This window comes from Corvus brachyrhynchos, unplaced genomic scaffold, assembly GCF_000691975.1.
Source record: "Corvus brachyrhynchos isolate BGI_N302 unplaced genomic scaffold, ASM69197v1 scaffold90, whole genome shotgun sequence".
In the NCBI taxonomy this organism is placed as follows: Eukaryota; Metazoa; Chordata; class Aves; order Passeriformes; family Corvidae; genus Corvus; species Corvus brachyrhynchos.
Window position 1 is genome coordinate 6,892,061 of NW_008236932.1, and position 20,280 is coordinate 6,912,340.

At 39.0% G+C, this 20,280-nt stretch overlaps 1 protein-coding gene across 1 annotated transcript; it reads right to left on the reverse strand.

Moving 5' to 3' along the window:
- Positions 1 to 4,594: 4,594 nt before the first annotated feature.
- PLAA (phospholipase A2 activating protein) lies at positions 4,595 to 18,150 on the reverse strand. Its single transcript, XM_008629174.2, has 13 exons — positions 17,921 to 18,150; positions 16,611 to 16,711; positions 16,407 to 16,527; positions 15,913 to 16,080; positions 14,761 to 14,896; positions 14,092 to 14,261; positions 12,441 to 12,598; positions 11,141 to 11,360; positions 9,990 to 10,058; positions 8,358 to 8,429; positions 7,423 to 7,524; positions 6,738 to 6,902; positions 4,595 to 5,311 (listed from the first exon to the last, which is right to left on the reverse strand). The coding sequence occupies exons 1-13, from the start codon at positions 18,090 to 18,092 to the stop codon at positions 4,746 to 4,748; spliced, it is 2,220 nt and encodes a 739-aa protein (XP_008627396.1). The 5' UTR covers positions 18,093 to 18,150; the 3' UTR covers positions 4,595 to 4,745.
- Between the last annotated feature and the right edge of the window lie 2,130 nt (positions 18,151 to 20,280).

The following is a 20,280-nucleotide window of genomic DNA, read 5'->3' on the forward strand; positions in this document are numbered from 1 at the left end:
CGTGGTCGGAGGAGGCCGCTTAATGTACGGGGGGATGCCTTGGGGTTAGCGAGGCCGGAGCAAAACTGCTGCCTCACATGGGTACGCCACCCGTTTACACAAATATCAGTGATCTAGGGCATAAAAAACACGTTTTATGATGAGCGGCTGAGGGAGCTGGGGTTATATAGTCTCCAGAAGAGGAGGCTCAGGGGTGGCCCCATCACTCTCTACAAGTCCTGAAAGGAGGGTGTAGTGAGGTGCGGGTCAGTCTCTTCTGCCGTGCCTGCAGTAAGAGGACAAGAGGAAATGGCCTTAATCTGAGGCAGGGAGATTCAGATTAGATATTAGAAAAAAAAAAATCACCGTCAAGCTGGTCAGGCATCGGAACAGGTTGCCCTGATGGTGGAGTCACCATCCCTGCAGGTGTTCAGGAGGTGTCTGGATCTGGTGCTGGTTGTGTGGTTTAACGGTTCAGTGGTTAAAGTGATAATGCTGGGTGGATGTTTGGACTTGAAGATCTTAAAGTTCTCTTCCAACCTTGATTGATGATGATTCTATGATTCTATCCTCCATAACTACTCTTTAATCCTGACCTTTTTCCCTGGCTTTCAACATGTTTCAATGGTGCAAGAACCTGCTTACTCCTCCCTTGGCAGCTCTTTGGCATTGCCAATAACTTTGGAACAACAGTAACAATAACTTAATTTTTCCATGATACTTATTGAGTACTGGAGAAGCGTGACAGTAGGTTTTTCATGGGATGCAATTAGGAATTGCAGCAGAGAAGCCTGTTAAAGGCAGGTGACTGCTCTGTGCAACTCAGAAACACACTGATCAGCTTTCTGCCACCAACAAGATTAGTTATAGAGGGAACTCAGTCAATTATCCTAAAGAGGATGGTTAGCTGAAAATAAAGACCAGGGTAGAAAAATGTCTATCATTATGCAGAGAGAATTTTGTATTAAAAATCTCCCTTTCTGTGCAGAGATATGCAATAATTTTCTTCTTTATTTAACCCAACTGTGTGCCTGTTCTTCTGTGTCTGTTTTCTTTCCCAGATTCAAACATGTTGCCTTCCAGCTTGTCCATATTTTATTGGATCTTCAAATGGGAGTTACTGGCCCATTTAGGTAGAGGTCCACTAAATGCAAGTTGTACAAAGCCAGTGGTGATCAAAAGTGCTGTGGGCAGATCAAGATCATACATACTGCATGGGCTGACACTGTTTTCAAATGGGTTAGAATTCACTAAGTACCATCAGTTCTTTTTTCAGCAAGCATGAGTCCCTGCAGAGGCAGATAGTATCTCAGTTGATCCTGATTAGTCTATGTTGTTAAGATTACCTGGATGGGTGGAAATAGATCTTCATATTTATTATCAGCAAATAACAGCCTCATCATATGCTGAAGGTGGCAAAGGTAATGTAACTAGGAAACACTGAGGAGGGGTCTAAATTCGGGATGAAAATGGGATCCCTTGAGCAAGGATATAAGGGTAATAAGGAAACTTTTAAAAGTTTACCACTTTATGCTTAGGCATGCAAATTGTGTTTTAAATGAATGCAGCATCTACTCACACAGAATACAGAAGCTAACTAGGCTGTTGATGAAAAGATTTGTAACAGTATTGGAAATTATGTGATCACAGGCTTCAAATACTGCTGTCAAAAAGACATACTTTTTCATACTTTAAACTATTTTTTCTAATGCATTTTGCACAGACCAACAGCAGTATGGTCCACATTGCAAATTCATCTTTGCAACTGGAAAGTCTAGAAACAAAATTTCCTACCAAATTTGAAACCTCAATCTCTACAGCGAATAAGCATCAAAAAACCACTGGAAGAACAGGACATCTGAAAACACCCAGATACTCTTCAGGCTGTCAACAGTTGCATATGGCATCTTGTTGCCAAACATTTCATTTCACAGTCTATTCAGTACACATTTTGAAAAGATGGAAAACATCTACTGTTACTAGGCTTTGGATTTGTTGATAGTTTAAGGAGAAAGAGACAAGAAGAGGCAAGAGATCACAGTATATAGTAATGAATCACATTCAGCTAAGAAGCTTAACTAAGTATTTTTAAACAAAAAACTTCACACAATTGAAACCAGCAGTTTATAACATTTCCTAAAGCATTTGGCGTCGCCTCTGTAGTACTGATCTATGGTATGACTCCTCCTATAGATTATTATAGTGTATTACATTATAAAAAAGTCACTGCATCCAATGATTCATTAATGTATAGTTCAGTGTCCAGTACTTTTAATGAAGTAGGCTTGCAGACCGAAATGAGTCTATTTCTGGCTGTAGCCTGAACAAGACTAAGTAATTAACACTACTTAATTAGGTCCTGATATGAGCAAGGTGCATCATAATAACAGATATTACAGAAACCTCATGATAGATTATCCCGATTTATGTTACTGTAGTCTCCTTTTATCTTGGAAAGCACAGCAGTTGGTGCTGACCTAAAGCCAGTTTTGACTCCTCATTTAGTTCCTTAGGAAGGCATTTGATACTGTGTCCTGAGTTTTGGTCTAAGTAGATCCCAAGTTTTTCCACTTCATAAAACCCAAGGCATGCCTAACTACAATGGTTTAACGTGAAATGCTACTGTGTGCTGTTTCCTGTTCTTTCTAAAAGCTTCCTTTCTATCTTAGAAAAAGATGCCAAAAGAATTGTGTCTACTGGGAAACTTTGAATTCTTAGCAGAAGACACAACTTCTTTTTGAGGAGTTCTTGAAATCTCTCAAACATACTTCAACTGATGAATGAAATCAGGAGCCCTTAACATACAGATCAACTTATTCAAAGTTTACTGCTGTAGATAGCAAGCCAGCTCCCAGCTGTGTGCCAGGCACATACTTGTTTTCAATGGCCTCCAGTCTCAAAAGACTGTACACTGTGGACCTCATGACTGGCACTTTTCCTCAGCATAGATTTAATGTTCTTTCACTGCAACAGGAACTTCATCCTGCTGACATCCCTAAGACATTCTACTTGTTGGTGATCCCAGCAGCAGATTGTGCAGTACCCTTACATGCATTTGTGTGTTTTTATACAGGCATGCTGACTCTATGAACCACAATGGAGTTTTAAACAGTGCCATTTAAAACAAAACCAGTAGCAAACAATTTCCCACTCCCTGTTCCCTCAAATGATGCTAGATCATGGAAGGGATGGTATCACAGTACCCTGTGGCAGCACGTATCTTTCCTTCCAAACAGTCCTGGCCTGCTTTATCTTGCCTAACACTTGGTGCTGCAGATTTTTTGCTATGCCTCATAATTTCTCCGCAAATTTAAGTGAATTTTGTAATATCTTTTAATATAACATTTCTTGGGAGTTGCCAGAGCATGTTTATTTAATATAAACATTAATTTTTGGCCTGGGAAATTCATAACAATTTTCACGTAAAGAGATAATCTGTAACAGAGCAATCCCACAATAATAAAGCCAAAATATTAAGACAAGTAAAATTTCTTAAAATAGCACAGGTACAAACACAGTTGAAAAGCACAACATTAGAAAGCTGAAGCTTCAAGAACAATTGTATAGTAGGCAACCAAAATTCAACAGACAGGCACATTATTTCACAGACATGTTTCCTAAAGGTAGCTTCTTAGATCCTTTCCCAGGAAGGGATTCATCTATTAAGCACTGTAAATCGTGAATAATTTGTTGGACTGCCTCATATCCAATGGATCAAATCAGAAAACCTGTGACTCAGACCATGATAAGGACTGTGAGGGTATTTATCTGGAAATCCATCAAACGTGTAACTGTACAAGTGTGCAGCTAAGGATCTGAGAGACTAAGATTGCTGGAAGCAGTGTAATAATTCAGTTCAGGTAGCTGAAGCAAAACAAAATTTAAGAGCTCTTGGTCACAAAATCCTTCACATCTGGCATAGACATCATAGGCAGGTATCATGTGATGTAGAGCTCATGTGCCATAAGTTTGCCCTTTTTTTTTTCCTTTTTTTCATTCTATTAGTCTAATGAAAAATAAACACTGACCCTCTTCAGTTCATCTTAATTCTAAACCAAATTGTAACACTGGGGTGTTCCTGTCCTTAAAAATTAAAAAGTCAGTTAAAGGCTTCTCTAGAAGTCCATGCCATTTTACAAGCTGCAAGATACAAATTCATGAGTGAAGCACATCCATACAGCAGGTAGAAACTCTACCCCTCAAAAAGTCATCTAGTCCTAGGGTTAAAAGAGGTAAGAGTCATGAAAGCTAAGTTTCAAAAGGAAGTGGAGAAGGCTGATGAAAAATTTCCTTACCAGGCTATCTGACAAGGGTTAATATTAACAAACATTAACTAATAAGCTTGTGAAATGCACTATAAAGAGATCTCAGGGCCCCTTCTCTGCTGAAAAAACCCACAGTCAAGAACAGACTCATGATGAAACACAGAATGTGATTGGGGTGGGTGTCAGAGTTGACAGTCACTAAATAACAGCCATTTCCTACCTTTCTGTCTGGATGACCTGTAAGTACTGATATGGTTTGACTTCTTGGTGATCTATTTTTATTTGAGCAATGCCAGGACTCCTTGCAAAGTTCCAGTGCACTGATCACTTCAGAAAAGCAGGCCAATGACAAACAGTGAAAAAAGTTTTATTTTCTCTGTATCTTGCAACAAGCCAAGTGTAATTAATCCGTAGTATTTTCCCAAGTATAGTCTGACATAAAATATGAACAAAAGCATCTTTTTTCTGCATACACTGTCTTCCAAGTGCTAAGAAAAATGATTACAACAGACTAAGAACAAGCCTACAGCATTCTTTTACTTTAGCTGGTTCCGATACAGAGGCATACTTTTTTATTTGAGAATCAACTCCCAGAGACTTAGCTAATTGCACAGCATTTGTATCATCACTGATTAGCGTCCCAAGAGCCACAAGCAGTCTAAAAATGGCTTCAAGATCTTGAACAACTTCCATAACTGTGCTGATTACTGATAAACATTGAGCTTTGCCCTCAACGTTGTTGACTTTATGTAAACATACAGCATAGTTCAATGTCAACGTGGCCAGCGCAATGTGGATGTTCTTATTATTGCCTGATTTCGTTTCTATTGCTTGTGTCATTATTTCATCCCTCTGTTCCATCATGAGCTTCTGGCCTGCATGGCTGACAAAACAATTGCAAAGAGCTCTAAGTGCCAACAGCTGGTTTGCTTGCTTTCCTTTAGGATTCAGAAATTTAAGGAGAAGGATGATAAATTGCACGTGCTCCTTTTCACTGCAGAAGTTTTCATTCACAGTGGGATGCCTGACAGACAATCTAAGAATGTCTAGAGCTGGAAAGACAATATCTGAGAAACAAAATAAAACAAAATTTTAGTATTAATACCACATTATATATGTAAATTTGTCAGTGAGTTTCTTTCAGACACAGACCTTCTTAGCCCTGCAGCTTTGCAAACAGCCAGTAACAGTTTCAAGCAGAAGCATAAATTGTTTGAAATTCATAAAGACAAATATTGACAAATCCATTCTAGCAATGCTTCAACTATCATAAAAAAAGCCATAATCCTTAATTTAGGATTAACATAGCGCTTTGCAGGAAATCTTAAAATCTTTTCTAAAATCTCTTATTGATAGCACTGAAGGCAAGCACAAGATATGATAACTAATCCAAAACTGTCTTTGAAAGCTGAAAGTTCAGTGACTGAACATCTCTACATAGACAGCATCTCCCTTTGTCCTCATTCCGTAATTTACACTACAGTATATCTACAAAACAGGAAAATAAAATAAAAAGTATGTCCTCCACTGATGAGTTGGAAATCATTGGAAGGAAACGAAAGCTTAGCGTGTCCCTCCTTTCCCAAATTCTGACTATATCTGGCTCCTTGGATCTACTACTGGTATCCAATGCTTACAACAAAATCAAAGCTGAACCTGCCCAACTACTTATTGATGTTTTTCCTGCAGATGTGCAGAATCTTCAGAATTAATGCTTTGTACAATACAAAGAGCCTGGAAGGTATGACACTGGCCATCACCAGCTCCTCATTATGCAAAACACAGTTTGATTATGTGATATTATATAATTAGCACGAATTTTTAATACTAAAATGTTCTTCCTGTCAGTAAATCTTTAACTGTGATTTTAAGAAAGCAGTTCATTTTAACCATGCTTAGATATTTGTATATCCAAACAATTGTTTATTTCCAGAATGTGCCGTAACAACCAAAATAGCTTTTCCAATCCATCAGCGCAGATAATACATTATTAAATGTAATTATATCACCTACACTTGCATTCTTCCAGAATGTCATTTCACTAATGCAGTTTTGATCATGTAGCCTAGCATCAGTAACTTCTTCTCTACCATATTAAATAGGAGCTACTTTTGATTTTTTTCCCCCCTAATTTATCTCCATAATTTCATCTCTCATTTGGTAACATCTTAGGATCCCAAGTTCACACTTCCTTACTCCCTAACAAGTCTCCCACCTTTTTGAGGATGGCCTTGCTAATGAAGTAATCATAACTGATTTTCATATCGAGTTTCTCCTTTATGTTTATTATTGAACCAATAATATCTGACAACCAATCACCAAATTTGCCCCTGCAGCTGATCACTGCTGTTAGCACCTTTTAGTCATCTTCTGTTTTCTACTTGGGCTATTAAGTCTTTGGGAGAGACTCAGTGTAACATACAGCATGACGAGACTTTTCTTTCATGGTGAACTACTGATGACATGACGCATAAAATGATTGCAAGTGTTTACCTTCTGGCCAGTTAACTGCTCTCCATAAAGTCTGAAGTTGCTGTGCTGTAGGTGTTTCAGCAGAGGTGTTGCACATTGCAGACAGTAACTTTTCTAGGATTATCAAGTCATCTTCAGTAAGCCTATGTTCTTCAGCTGCACTGCCGTTAAGTTCCTTTAATTTGCCTGTAATACCAATAGAAGAGGCACACCTTTCTGGAAACAGAACCTCATAAATTGAGATCTCAAATGAAATGCTACAAAAGCACTTTATAAACAAAAAAGTATCACAATGATTGCTACTATTAATTCCCCTTAAACAGTGCAACACGAAGATTGAGAATTTGTAGAAAAATTTCAAAAAATGCCTACATAGAGAGAAAAATCCAGAAGAGAATCATAAGAACATTAGAGCTTTCATAACTGAAATACAATTCCTTTTTGCTCTTTCTATTATTAGGCAGTAGAAACAATAAAGAGACTATATGTTCTTAGTGCGATCCCAATTTTTGTACTTTTACTTAAGTCATGTGATCATGTTTTGCTTATGGCATGTGCTATATTCAAACTTCACTGTGATTTAAAAAACCGAGTATTGGATTACTGAAATGGATCTAGCATTAAGGATAGTTTTTTTTTTAAAGCTCAGTTAGTCAAGTTACTTCAAAAAAATTTAAGAAAACATCCTTGATATTAAAACACTGACCCAGTATCTGCGTAGGATTGGCCTGGTCAAAGGTGACAGCATCCTTCTTTGGAAAATAAATATTTTCAACTTTAGCTGCAGCTGACTGGTAGGCACTCATTCCTACAGAAAGGCAATACAGAGCATTCAACAGTGTACCAAGGTGTCTGACATAGAATGATGTCCTAGAAGTAACTCTCTACTGCTGGATATTGCTCAGAAAAGTATGTTTTGAAAAAAATTGAATGTCTATGCAAATATCTGTCATTCCTTACATTATTTTTACATTCAAGGGTTAAAACTAAAAGCAGTATCTTCACAAATTGTTCTCCCCTCATGTAAAAATTTACAAGTTGACATTATTAAGAGTTATTTCTTATTTATGTGAACTAAATACACAGTCACTTATAGCAATAGCTATTGTAGTTAAGACATGAAAATGGCAAGGGTCTTTTTAGAAAAAAGATTCCTTCTGTCCCTGAAATCTTATGTTTTTATTATTTTCATAATGGAAGTGTTTGTATATGAGAAGATTTGAAGAAATGACCAAGTTATGGCACATGCAATAGTAGCCTGAAATCTCTTTTTTTCCAAGAGCAACAAAAAGCTTTTATCATCACCTATAATGATTTCTTAAACTCACAGGTCGTTTAGTGGCTGATATTGTATAATGCCCATTAACTGTATCAGTTTCTCTGATCAACAACTATTAGGAGATCAATAATCCTCTCAAACAGATTATGATCATACATTTTAAAGCTTGTGTGCATGATTCCTGCATGTAAAGGAAGGCTCTGTTATCCCTACTTTATGAATAATTTCAGAGTATAAGCAGCTTCAATCTGCCCATTATTTTTAATAAAGTATGAATTTGCATCAATGCAGAATTCATGTCAGAGAGAAAAAACAAACCAAGAGATCAGGAACGTTTTTCATTGGCAGACATTGTCTCTTACCTGTAAACGGATCAACCCCACCCACTGGAGTTACTGCATTTGATGCTGAACCAGGAACGTAGCGACCAGCACCTAAGAAAGATGTTAAGTTTTGAAACACCACCACCAGTAAAGAGGTAACGTATTAGTTACCTAACTAAATACCGGTTACCCAACCTATTAGGTAACCTGTATTTAGTTACTAGTTTTCAAACATGACTGTTAAAAGGGATTATTCTGCAGTAAAGGAACTACAAAGAAGCAGTCAACACTTCATTAAGGATTAAATCTATGCCTGTGCAAGGGTGGTGGTGATGACGGCATTCACAACCTAAATGAGCCACAGCTGGGAGACACTGTGTCATGGTCTCTGGCACCCACAGGTGAAGTGGGCCTCAGCACAGCAGATACCTTATCCATGACAAGCTCCAGCAGGAGGGCACACTGCAAAGCCCAGGCCTTGACTCTCTCTGTGCCTGGGCTATGAGTGGACTCTCCTGTGGGAGGTGAATTCTCTTGCACTGAGGCCTCAGTCTGCAGAGACCAGAGAGTCACAAAAGCCAGGGAGGAGAGACAGGTGGAGACAGAAAGACTGTCAAGATGGGGAAGACTGAAGGCTGTGAATTTTGGTAACAGCACAAATGCTTCTGCTCTACCTGTGATCTGCAACTGCAGAACAGGCAGTGAGTGTACTGGTGAGGACAAACACCCAGCAGGGATGCATAAGAGCCAGCTGAGACTGCACATCATGTCTGCAAAAAGGATAAAGGCAAGCAGCAGTGATGGGAAGCAGAGTCACTTCCTGCAGGGTAGGGAGGCCTGGTGACTTGGCAGGTGTCTGCTGGGGGCTAGGATTCAGGATGCCACAGAGACACTGCCAAGCCTTGCCTAGCTTTCAGACTGCTACCCTGCTACTCTTCCACATGGCCATCAATGGTTTTGCCAAGGACATCCTGGAGGATATCAAGAGTGATTAGAGAGTTCTGGGAGCAAGGACGAAGGATGCAGGTGGTTTATCTTTGACACTCTGAACAAAGCAAAAATGCTTGAATAGAAATGGACGCATCAAGTAGGTCAGCAACTCACTGCATGGCTTATTTTGCAGACAAGACTTTGGCACTGAGTGATTACAGGACCCTCTCTGAGGACCAAGAGTTACTAATCAGGGATGGGATAAGTCTGCCAACACAGGGCTGGAACTGGGAATGTCTTTGCAAACAAGGTTGCTAAACTAGTGAGGGGGACTCTACAATAGCTATACCAGCGAGGATCAGAATCTAATACAGAGTGGATGGTATCAATAAAGATCATGTAAAATGTAAGTAAAAAATGAAAATAGAAAACTATCTCTATGAATAAATATAATCTTGGGTTGTTCTTGCATATGAAGTCTGGCAAAACAAAAGGTTTAGGTCCTTACCATTCTGCTGTAGAGGGCAGAGTGACATGAGCCAGACCCGACAGCAGATGGCTCCCCTCTACTGAACAGTATGCTTTGCCAGTGGCAGAGCCCACCTTACCAGGCTGTTCCACACTACAGCCCCAGAGAACTGCAAGGAACAGCTGTCTGGGGCTAAACATGGCATGCAACAGAACACGACTCAAATGCATATCTTAAGTGCTAGCCAGACAGATTATGGAATTTTAGGTTACCTGTAAATGGGTCTGCCCCAGGTATTGTACTCGATCCAGATGAAGAGCCCGGAACATAACGTCCAGCACCTAGTCAAAGAGTGAGAAAAGCAATGACTATTAAACACACCTTGATGTACAAGATGATCAAGAGCTACAATACTGAAGTCTGCCTAGGCAGACAATTCTATGAGGTTCAATAAGGCCAAATGCTGGGTCCTGCCCTTGTGTCACAACAACCCCATGCAGAGCTACAGGCTGGGGGCAGCCCGGCAGAAAAGGACCTGGCAGTGCTGATCAACACCTGCCTGACTATGAGTCAGGAATGTGCCCAGGTGGCCAAGAAGGACAATGGTATCTTGGCTTTTATCCCAGCAGGACCAGGGCAGTGATTGTTCCTCTACACTCGGGCCTGGTGAGGCCATACCTCAAATCCTGTGAACAGTTCTGGGGCCCTCACGACAAAGAACACATTGAAGTGCTGGAGCAAGTCCAGAGAAGAGCAACAGAACTGGTGAAGGGTCTGGAGCACAGGTCTTATGTGAAGCAGCTGAAGGAACTGGGGGTGGTTAAGTTCCTGAAGGAAGCTGCAGGTGGACCTTACTGCTCTCTGCCACTATCTGAAAGGTATCAAGGTGGGGCTCAGTCTCTTCTCCCAGTAACAAGTGACAGGATGAGAAGAAATAGTCTCAAGCTGCACCAGGAGAGGCTTAGAGTAGATATCAGAAAAAAATTCTATACTGGAAGGGTGCTCAGGCATTGGAATAGGCTGCCCAGGGAAGTGGCTGAATCCTCATCCCTGGAAGCACCCAAAAAACTATGTGGATGTGGCACCTGGCGATATGATTGATGGGCGAACATGGAAGTGGTTGGTTAATGGCTGAACTCAATATTCTTAGAGGTCTTCTCCAACTTTAATGATTCTATAATAGTGAGGTGGATTGAAAACTGACTGAACAACCACGACCAGAGGATGGTGATCAGTGGAACAACATCTGTTGGAAGCCAGCCTCTGGTGGTGTAGCCCAGGGGTCAGGATTGCATCCAGTCCTGTTCCACATCTTCGCTAAGGATGGTGTCAACATCAGTCAGAGTGCATCCCTAGCAAGTGTGCTGAAGACACAAAACTGGCAGGAGTATCTAATGTCATCATTTAAGTTTAAAATACTGACCTGTAAATGGATCTGAAAATTGATTACTTGTACTCAACAGTGTTTGCCCCTTAGTGTTGTCCATAATAAACTTGGCCACCTGATCCAGAAACATAGGATTTAGATCATTCTTTTGCAGGAAGTTGTATGCGGTCAGCCAAGGATCATCAGTGATGTTATACGGCAGTTTGTAGGAAGGCCCATTTTCATTTACATCAATGGTGAAAACATAGTCATATTCCTTTAAGCAGAGTAAAAATAAAAAAATAATTAGAAGTCTTCCAGGACTTTGGACATAAAAATGTATTAAATGCAGTCTAACAGGGGACCAAACCTAAGCCTAAAAACTTTAAAACACTGATACTTACAGAACATATCATTAATGCTATCCTGAGAGACTGCAAGTAAACATTTGCTGGTTTAGGGTAAACACTAAACATTACTTAGCAACAGCCAAAACATCAGTGTGTTATAACACTGTTGTTATACTATATCCAAAACACACAGCACTGTACCAGCTGCTAAGAAAAATATGAACTCTGTCCCAGCTAAAACCATGGCAGACTTAAACCTGTATTTTCCAGAACTCTCTGCTCAAGAAGAGCAGAGTAAAACAATATATCATGATAATGTGTGTACACATGTATTACAAAATAAAGATGCATCAGGTCACTCTCATGGACACCTCTGTCTCCCTACAAAGCTGTAGTGCAGTCAGATGCCTCAAGAAATTTCAGTCTTAAAAGCACACTTCTAATGCTATCAAATGATGATTTCCTAATGTTTCTTCAAAATCTGTGAGAGTGAAAATCAGTATCTCAGAGGTATTTCTTTCTCAGAGGTATGCTCAGAGGACCCTGACAGGCTTTTCTGTGTATATTTCAGTAAAGGAAACATTTTTCAGCTTACCTGTCTTTAGGTCAGCTTACCTGTCTTTAGGTTCAATAGTTACTATAGAGAAGGGGTAGAGAAGGCCTGGTACCTAATATTTTAGGTAAGCCTTGCATTATAAATTACAAAGTTCATTCCTTTGGGAAGGATATTAAAACTAACTTCTCAAGGTATTAACAATAAATACAATAGAACTTGACAATTTCTCTACTAATAGTTTACCGTTCCCCAAAATAATTTGTGTCTCTTGGCTTGCTCATTTTACAAAATGTGCCTCGTAAGCAATAAAGCAAATCACACTTATTTATACTTCTACCTCTGAGATCAAAAATAACAAAAAAGTACAAATACGTATTTTCTAAACTGTATTTTATCTGAACAAAGACTGATTACTTAGGAAATAATGAAACAAATTAAAGTTTGCATATACCTTTCCTTCAAATAAAACTTTTCCAGATGTTTGTTGCGTGGCTCCAGAAGAACCAACAACATCGCCAATCTTTATCCATCTTCCTTCACTAACACTCCATTGATATGCTTCTACTTTCCCATTATCTTTAATAAGCCGTGTCTGTCCATCTCTTGTTCCTGTAGACAGGAGTTCGAACAATTTCAAGGATATGATTTACTTTAGGAGAAAAGAATATTCAAATGGTGCTCAGCATTAAAAATGAAAAAATAGTTCAACAACACTTGAAGTCACAGCACAGGAATTAAGTAGATACGTGTCATGGTTTAACCCCAGATGGCAACTAAGCACCACTCAGACACACTCAGTGCTCCTGTGGCTGGGATGCAGGAAAGAATCAGATGAACAGAAGTGAAAACTTCGGGGATTGAGATACAGTTAAAAAGGTAAATCAAAAACTACATGCACAAGCAAAGCAAAGCAAGGAATTCATACATCACTTCCCACAGGTAAGCAGGTGTTCAGCTGTCTCCAGAGGAGCAGGGCTCCATCAGGCTCAACAGCTCCTTGGAAAGACAAACACCAACATTCCAAACATCCCCTCCTTCCTTTTCCTTCCCCCTATATATATATATGCTGACCATCATGCCATACAGTATAGGATATCCCTTGGGTCAGCTGTGGTCAGCTGTCCCAGCTGTGTCCCCTCCCAGCTCCTTGTGCACCCCCAGCCTCCTCGCTGGTGGGGTGAGTGAGGAGCAGCAAAGGCCTTGGCTCTGTGTAAGCCCTGCTCAGCAGTAACAAAAACATCCCTGTGTCATCAACCCTGTTTCCAGCACAAATTCAAAACAGCCCCAAACTAGCTACTGTGGAGAAAATAGACTCTATCCCAGCAAAAACCAGACACAATACTACATCTCACAACAAGAATAGCAGCAATCTTAATGAGCATTTTACAATTATAGTAACAGTATCTGCCAACAGACTAAGTGGTCAAACCAACACTTAGGTCAAGTACTTCAGAAATTCATCATCTTCCCAGTGAGATGACAATTAAGAAAGGTGATATTCTCCCATAGTCTAACAAGATGCAAAGTTTCATACAGATATAAGATCTATGCCACTTCCTGATCACAGCCAAGGGCTGAAGTCACTGGTTACTTCACCTTGGAAAACAGTATTTGTCTGTTTAAGAATAATGTTTACTACTGCTTCTACTGCATTCTCAAGAACTTCTCAAGTACCTAGAAAGGGTGAATTGAGCCCATCAAGACTATCTTTCAAGTCAAAAGCTAAACCAGAAAATTTGCATCTACTACTTTTATTAGGAAAAAAATTGCAAATTCAGTATTCCTTTAGCAAATTACCTGTTTTGCGTACTCTTGGTACACCTGGCAGAACAGATCAAAAACATCTCAACCACACAGTAGCATCGACTCCACCTTTGTCTAAATTATCTCGTAAGAGAATAAAAAAATCCACAAAACCAAAAAACCTAGAGTCCTGCTTCCAAAAGAATCAGTGAAAGGGTAGTAGAGCAAAATTAAACTGTTTCCTTCAGTAACCTTACTGAAAGGGATTAAAGCCTTAAGTTTGGAAACTATCAGAAGTTTCAATACCTCAAACCAAGATTTGGAGGCACCTCTAACATGACAGAAATACAGTAACTTACCAGGATCCTTAAGGTGTTCTCTCCCAGGAAGGTCATCAGCATTGATATCTCCTAAATCACCAGTTTTAGGATCAATGGATGCTTGGGCAAGCTCATTTTCAAAAGCTTGAATCTCCTCAGCACTTGCTGTACGTTCCAAGGACTCTGTGAACACCCTTATAATTCCATCACTGAATGGAAAGAAAACATTCAAACAGAAGTACTATTTTAAACATCACAATGACTGCAGAAATTCTAATGGTGACTTCTACATCACATGAAACCACCACTATGTCTAACTACCCCTCCCAACTACTGTTATGAAAGGAATTCATTCTCATACTAAAACCACACAGAGAAGGAATCAAGCAGGTAACCCTGTCTTCAGTATAATTTTAAAATCAAGATACAATATGCCTATCGAAAGGGTTCTTTTTACCGTGCTTGCTAAATTTATTCTCAAGTCTATTCATGCTTTACCACATTTCCAAAGAATTCGCTCTACCTCTGTGAACGACATAAAAAATCACTTTGGATGAAGTGTAGCACATGTTTAAATTTAACACACACACACTTTGATGGCTGTATTTTTAAATTTAAATGAAACTGACATCCAAAGTTATGCTGGCAATTTCTTCAAGGATTGTCAGATTCGGATCTACAAATATATTGTAAGTAAAACTTGGATACCTTGCACCAACTACGATGTCACCGTTGTCTAACACACAGCAGCACCATACAGACTGAGCTGGGAGTCTGATTGTTTGAGCACATTCCCCTTGTTTCCAGATTCTAAGAGATCTATCCTCTCCAGTAGTTACAAAATCTGAAAATAAAAAGATAGAAAAAACTTTCAAAGTATTTTTTTTAGCATACTATGATACTAGATGCCATTCTGCAACTGGGTAGCTAAAAATTATAACAGTAAAAGAACCTTTATGCAATTTAGTACTCCTCTCAATTACAAGTAGAGAGCAAAAAGAAAGCCACTTTTCACTTGTCTTCTCAAAAAAACCGAAGTGCATGAATTGCAGATTAAGTGAATGAAACTGTGCCCAAGACGAAGAAAATCCCTTCCTCCTTTCAAGGGCTTAAACAATTTTGTAATCATCACTGTTTCATCTTGCACTATACTTGCACACTTTCACATTTGTTTTAAATTGAGTTTGGAAGGTAGGCCTGCTTTTTCAGAAAACACACACAAAGCACTTTCAAAAGTCTACAAACTCCTCAATGAGGAATTTTAAGGCATAGGAGATCTACAACATATGCATCAACTCATATACATGCACTTCACCTGTTGAACAAATGCGCAAGTGTCCCATACACCACACAAAGGTCACTGACTTGGAATGTCTTCTGCAACTGGCTCAACAGTTAGTTCTGAACGTCTAAACTGTAACTCTGAAAACAAATGTAATTAAGCCTCATACATAAAATTCTTAACCTAAGTACATATAATGCACGTTGTGGAAATACCTAAATTTACGTTATTTCAAACTGGCGTGCCACACATTACTATTTTACTACTCTGCAACAGTACTGAAATACAGGTGGCAGCTAAGACAATAGTTTTGCCTACTGCTTCATCTAAGTTTTACTTAAGCCTTCAATTAGCCCTAACCCAGGACCTTTTATCCCACATAATGCCAGAGCAAGTCTGACAGTGGTGCAATCTGGAGTCAATCACAATATCTTCTTTTATCTATTTATTCTGGGTGTAAGAAAAAAATTAAATGCTACCTGAGTTCTTTAGTTGTGGCAGTGCCACAGAACATCAGAATACGCACCCTGACATTTCATTTCGAAGAATGTTGTCTAACAGTCAAAAAGGAATCCTACCTTTACATCGAGGGAAGACAGAGATGCTATATATATAATTTGTATGTCCATAATACACCTGCAGACACTCGCCAGAGATCTGCCATCTTCGAACACTAGCATCATTAGCACAGGAAAGGAACTCTGTTTCACTGAGAATTGCTAAACCTCTCACACAATCTTCATGTCCTTTACAAAAGGAAAAAAAATATTAATGCAGTTCTTGTCTCCTTTAGCAGTAGTATACCCCTTCTATATAGCTCAAATCTAAATCCAGGCAACAAAACTTTGTGGGAGCAGTTAGAAAAAATAAATTAATTGCTCACAGTTCTCTGAAAAAAATCTTGTTTTTTTTAAAGTCATGTGGCTTCTGGGCCACAACTACTTCAGGACTTTAAAAATCCTACCTAAATATTGTTCAGTTTATCCATGCTTTTATAAGATTCTAATGTTTTTTCTCTTTTGACAAGAACAGATCACACCAGTGAAATGGTATCAACTGCAGCAACATTTACCAGTGAATGTTCTTTCACATCTGCCTGCCTTCCACAGTTTTATAGTTTTGTCAGCGGAACCAGTCAACATTAATCCCTGTTCAGGAAGTATCTTCACTGCCCATATTGCAGCTGTGTGACCCTGCAAAAAACCCAACATTGTTAAGACTTGTCAGAATCAAATTCAGAGTACTTATATCATAATTATGTAGAGGAACTTCCTACCTGTAATGTCATCATACACCTGTCATTCAACCAGACTTTTGCTGTTGTATCCCATGATCCACTTAATAATGTGCCAAATTTCCCAGATGAAAGGCTGCAAACTGGAATGAACATTCAAGTCAGAACTGACAAGTACCCAGCACTGCCACAAATCTTATGCCAGCAATTTCAAGAGATTCATTTAAGGGGATTTATTTGGTATTAATAGCATATTTAGTGTTGAGGAGTCTAGAGAAGAATTAAGTGAACTGTAGTTGCATTGCAACCTAGAAAGAAGCTCCTTAAAATTCTCCTAATTTTAGATTAAAAACTTTGAAATGTTTTTGCCATTCATATTTTTAAATTTCCTCTTAAGCCACAGATCTCTTCTCTTGGACTAGAATATAATGACAAACAGATTAGACAACTAGTCAAGACACACAATTAATTCAAAGGTGCAGCTTTTATGAGAAGAAAAGTTTTATCAACAGGTATTAATTTATGTCTTCAAGAAGTTATTTCATACAAAAAATACTTAGCTCACCTTCTTGGAAGGCAAAATACTACCACCAAAAAACTGTGGTGACATTCAAAATTTAGTAAAAAGATAATCTTCAAATGTTCCAGTTACACAGTGTAAAGCTATATATTGAAAGCACCAATTAATATTAAATACCCATCTAAGTAACAAAATGGGCAGAGGAAGTTCATTTAGGAAGCTGACTTTTTCTACTTGTATCATCTTTGACAAAAAAAATTAAGCTTAATACCTGAAGAACTGAAGTAACTGCTTGATAAAAATGCAACTCTACATTATATTATGCCTTTTCCTGGTCTTAAAATCAAGAGTCAAACACAGTTAGAAGGGAAAAAGGGGCTTTACCTTTGTATTTATTTTAAGGATCCTTAGGTGCATACATCCAGGTCGAATGCACCTTAATGCATACCACACAAAAGATCTGGTATGTCATTACAGGTCTTACTAATCAATATATCTATCAAAGATTCCCCAGTGAGAGGCTTGAATGAGCCCCCCTCCCCAAGGAACCTTCCCTTGGATGGGCATATTGATCTCTAATGATGAAGCTTCTAAAATGTTTAGTCTCCTAGCTTGACAAACAAGTCCAAGAATGTAGGCTAAAAAAAAACCACTAAGAAATACAGAAGTTGTAAAAAGGTATAAAAGGGGTATAAAAGAAAAGGCAAAAAGTCATCATGGCATCAATATACCAAATAAATCAAAACTGAGTTTTATAAATTCAACTTTATTTCCTTTCTAATGAATCACATTAACGTTTATGTAAAAACTCCAACATACAATTACTACATACCTGTGTTTTTATGACCTTTAAGGATGTAAAGAGGAGCTGGGTTGTCAACTGTGAAAATGCAAATATTATGATCATTGCCACCAGTTGCAATCAGCCCACGAGGATAGAGGTCACTTGGAGGTATGATGCACACACAAGATACAAAATTTGAGTGGCCACTCATACAATGCATCTCAGTAAAACCCCTGTTAAGACTTAAACATATGTGACAATCAGTTCAGAATCATGACAAAAACAGTACTTTATTTGAGTAAATTACAATTCCTGAATTAGTAACTATGCTTGGCTTGTGCTGAATAAATACTATGGACAGCCTAGAAAGAATGAAAAATTTAAGACAAAAATTACATCCCAGAATTCCTCCCCAGTACAGAAAACTTAAAGCTTTCCACTTATTTTTCAGTGCAATGATAGGCCTGGAAGAACTTTGTTTTTCCATGCTCACTGGCAAACACTATGCCAAATTTGATCAGAAATAGCTACAGTTTGTCTTTATGGCATCTTTTTCTGTCTGAAAACTCAAATGTATATCCAAGTACATGCTAAAGTAAGAGCACATAAATGAAGTTTACTGCCTGCCAAATGTATTCACTGGCTCTTCATTAGGAGCATTGTAGAGGAACAACAGTTAAACAGATTATAACTGACTCGAGCAGCACCCTTATTTCTTCACCCTGAGCCAACCTCAGTGGTTACAGCACTAACTGGAAAAAGCTACTTATTCCCACAGAATAAACATGCAGGTTGTGGTGACGTGCACTTGTTTTGTTTTCCTGTGTTTGTTCCCCCACCCTCAAAAAACACAACCTATCATATGATATCATACTGTTATCCTTCACACCCTCATGTTTGGCAAGCTTGAAATATGTAAGGAAATCACGATACTCTTTTAAATACTAAAACATCTTCTCCCCTTAAAGTACCTAGAACAAATAAGGCAACATCTCTTCTTGGAAAAGCTGAATCAAAACAGCATACAGCAGTGTGCCTGAAACCCTGACTACTGTAGTCCCTGAGCCTTCAAAACAGAGAAGGAAATCAATAACAACATTATGACTCCAAAGAAGTTACTCATGTCTTCTTGCTCATAGAGTTCTCAAAAAATATGGGTTAGAATTAAAATTCCTTTCGTGATGCAAATTTCTGTGCAATTTAACAAGTTCTTTCCCTTGTGATGAGAGACTTAATAAGACCCACTTAATGAGATTAGTTTTTCTTCATTTCAATTACAGAGCTACAGAGATCAATACACATGTAAGCACTCAGCAAATCTACCAATTATTTCTATTTCACGTGAAGGCAACGGAAAGAATATTCATGCCCAGCAACTTCAGAACACAGTTCACAATATGAAACTATAGTCACAGGAGGAGATACATCCTGTGGCTTCCAGCAATACCAGCATCTCCACCACTGCTTAGCAGTACTGCTTCTGGTCAGGGCAATATGCTGAAAAATTCACTTTGTGAATTCAACTAGACAAATTCAGTACGAGACAACCCTGTGCAACATGAATATCAGAAAAATTAATGCTGGGCTGTTTTTTTCCTTTTTTAATGTCTTTATGTGTTTAATTTTTTGTAGTTTTTTGTTCACATTCCATTTTACATTTAAAGAAGCTTGTTTAGCCAGGTTAAGAAAGGATGGGTTTTTTTAAACATTCAAAGCACACTGCCTTACTGTCAAAATCACGGTACTGTTACCTAGCAGGATTACTTTGGCACTGAATAGCATGAGGTGGAAACAACATCATTAGTACCACCTAGAAAAAAGGATGCCTAGAACTACTGACCTTGTTAGCATCTCCAAAACACACTACAACATCAGTGTACAGCTAACTGCGTAAAAACATACAACCTTCCCAAAAGCAGGCATGCAGGACTTGGGCCTGCTCAGCATGGAAAGGAGAAGGTTGCACGGAGACCTCACAGCAACCTTCCAGTATCTAAAGCAGCCTACAGGGAAGCTGGAAGGGGACTGTTCCTCATAGACTGTAGTCACAGGACAAGAACTAATGGGCACAAATTGAAAGAGGGAAAACTTAGGTTAGACTTTAGGAAGAAATTCTTCACTGTGAGGGTGATGAGGCACTGGAACAGGTTCCCCAGAGAAATTGTGGATACCCCATCCTCGGAAGTGCTCAAGACCAGGATGGATAGGGCTCTGAGCAAACTGTTCTGGTGAAAGTTGTCCCTACCCACGGCTGAGGGACTGGGACTAGATGATCTTGAAGGTACCTTCTAAACCCTTAACACGATTCTAGGCAAGTGACAATGCCAATCACGAACGCCTCCTGCGAACAGGCTCTCACCGCTCGCCACCTCCTCCGGCCCCCCCCGCTCTCCGCGCCGACCACAGCC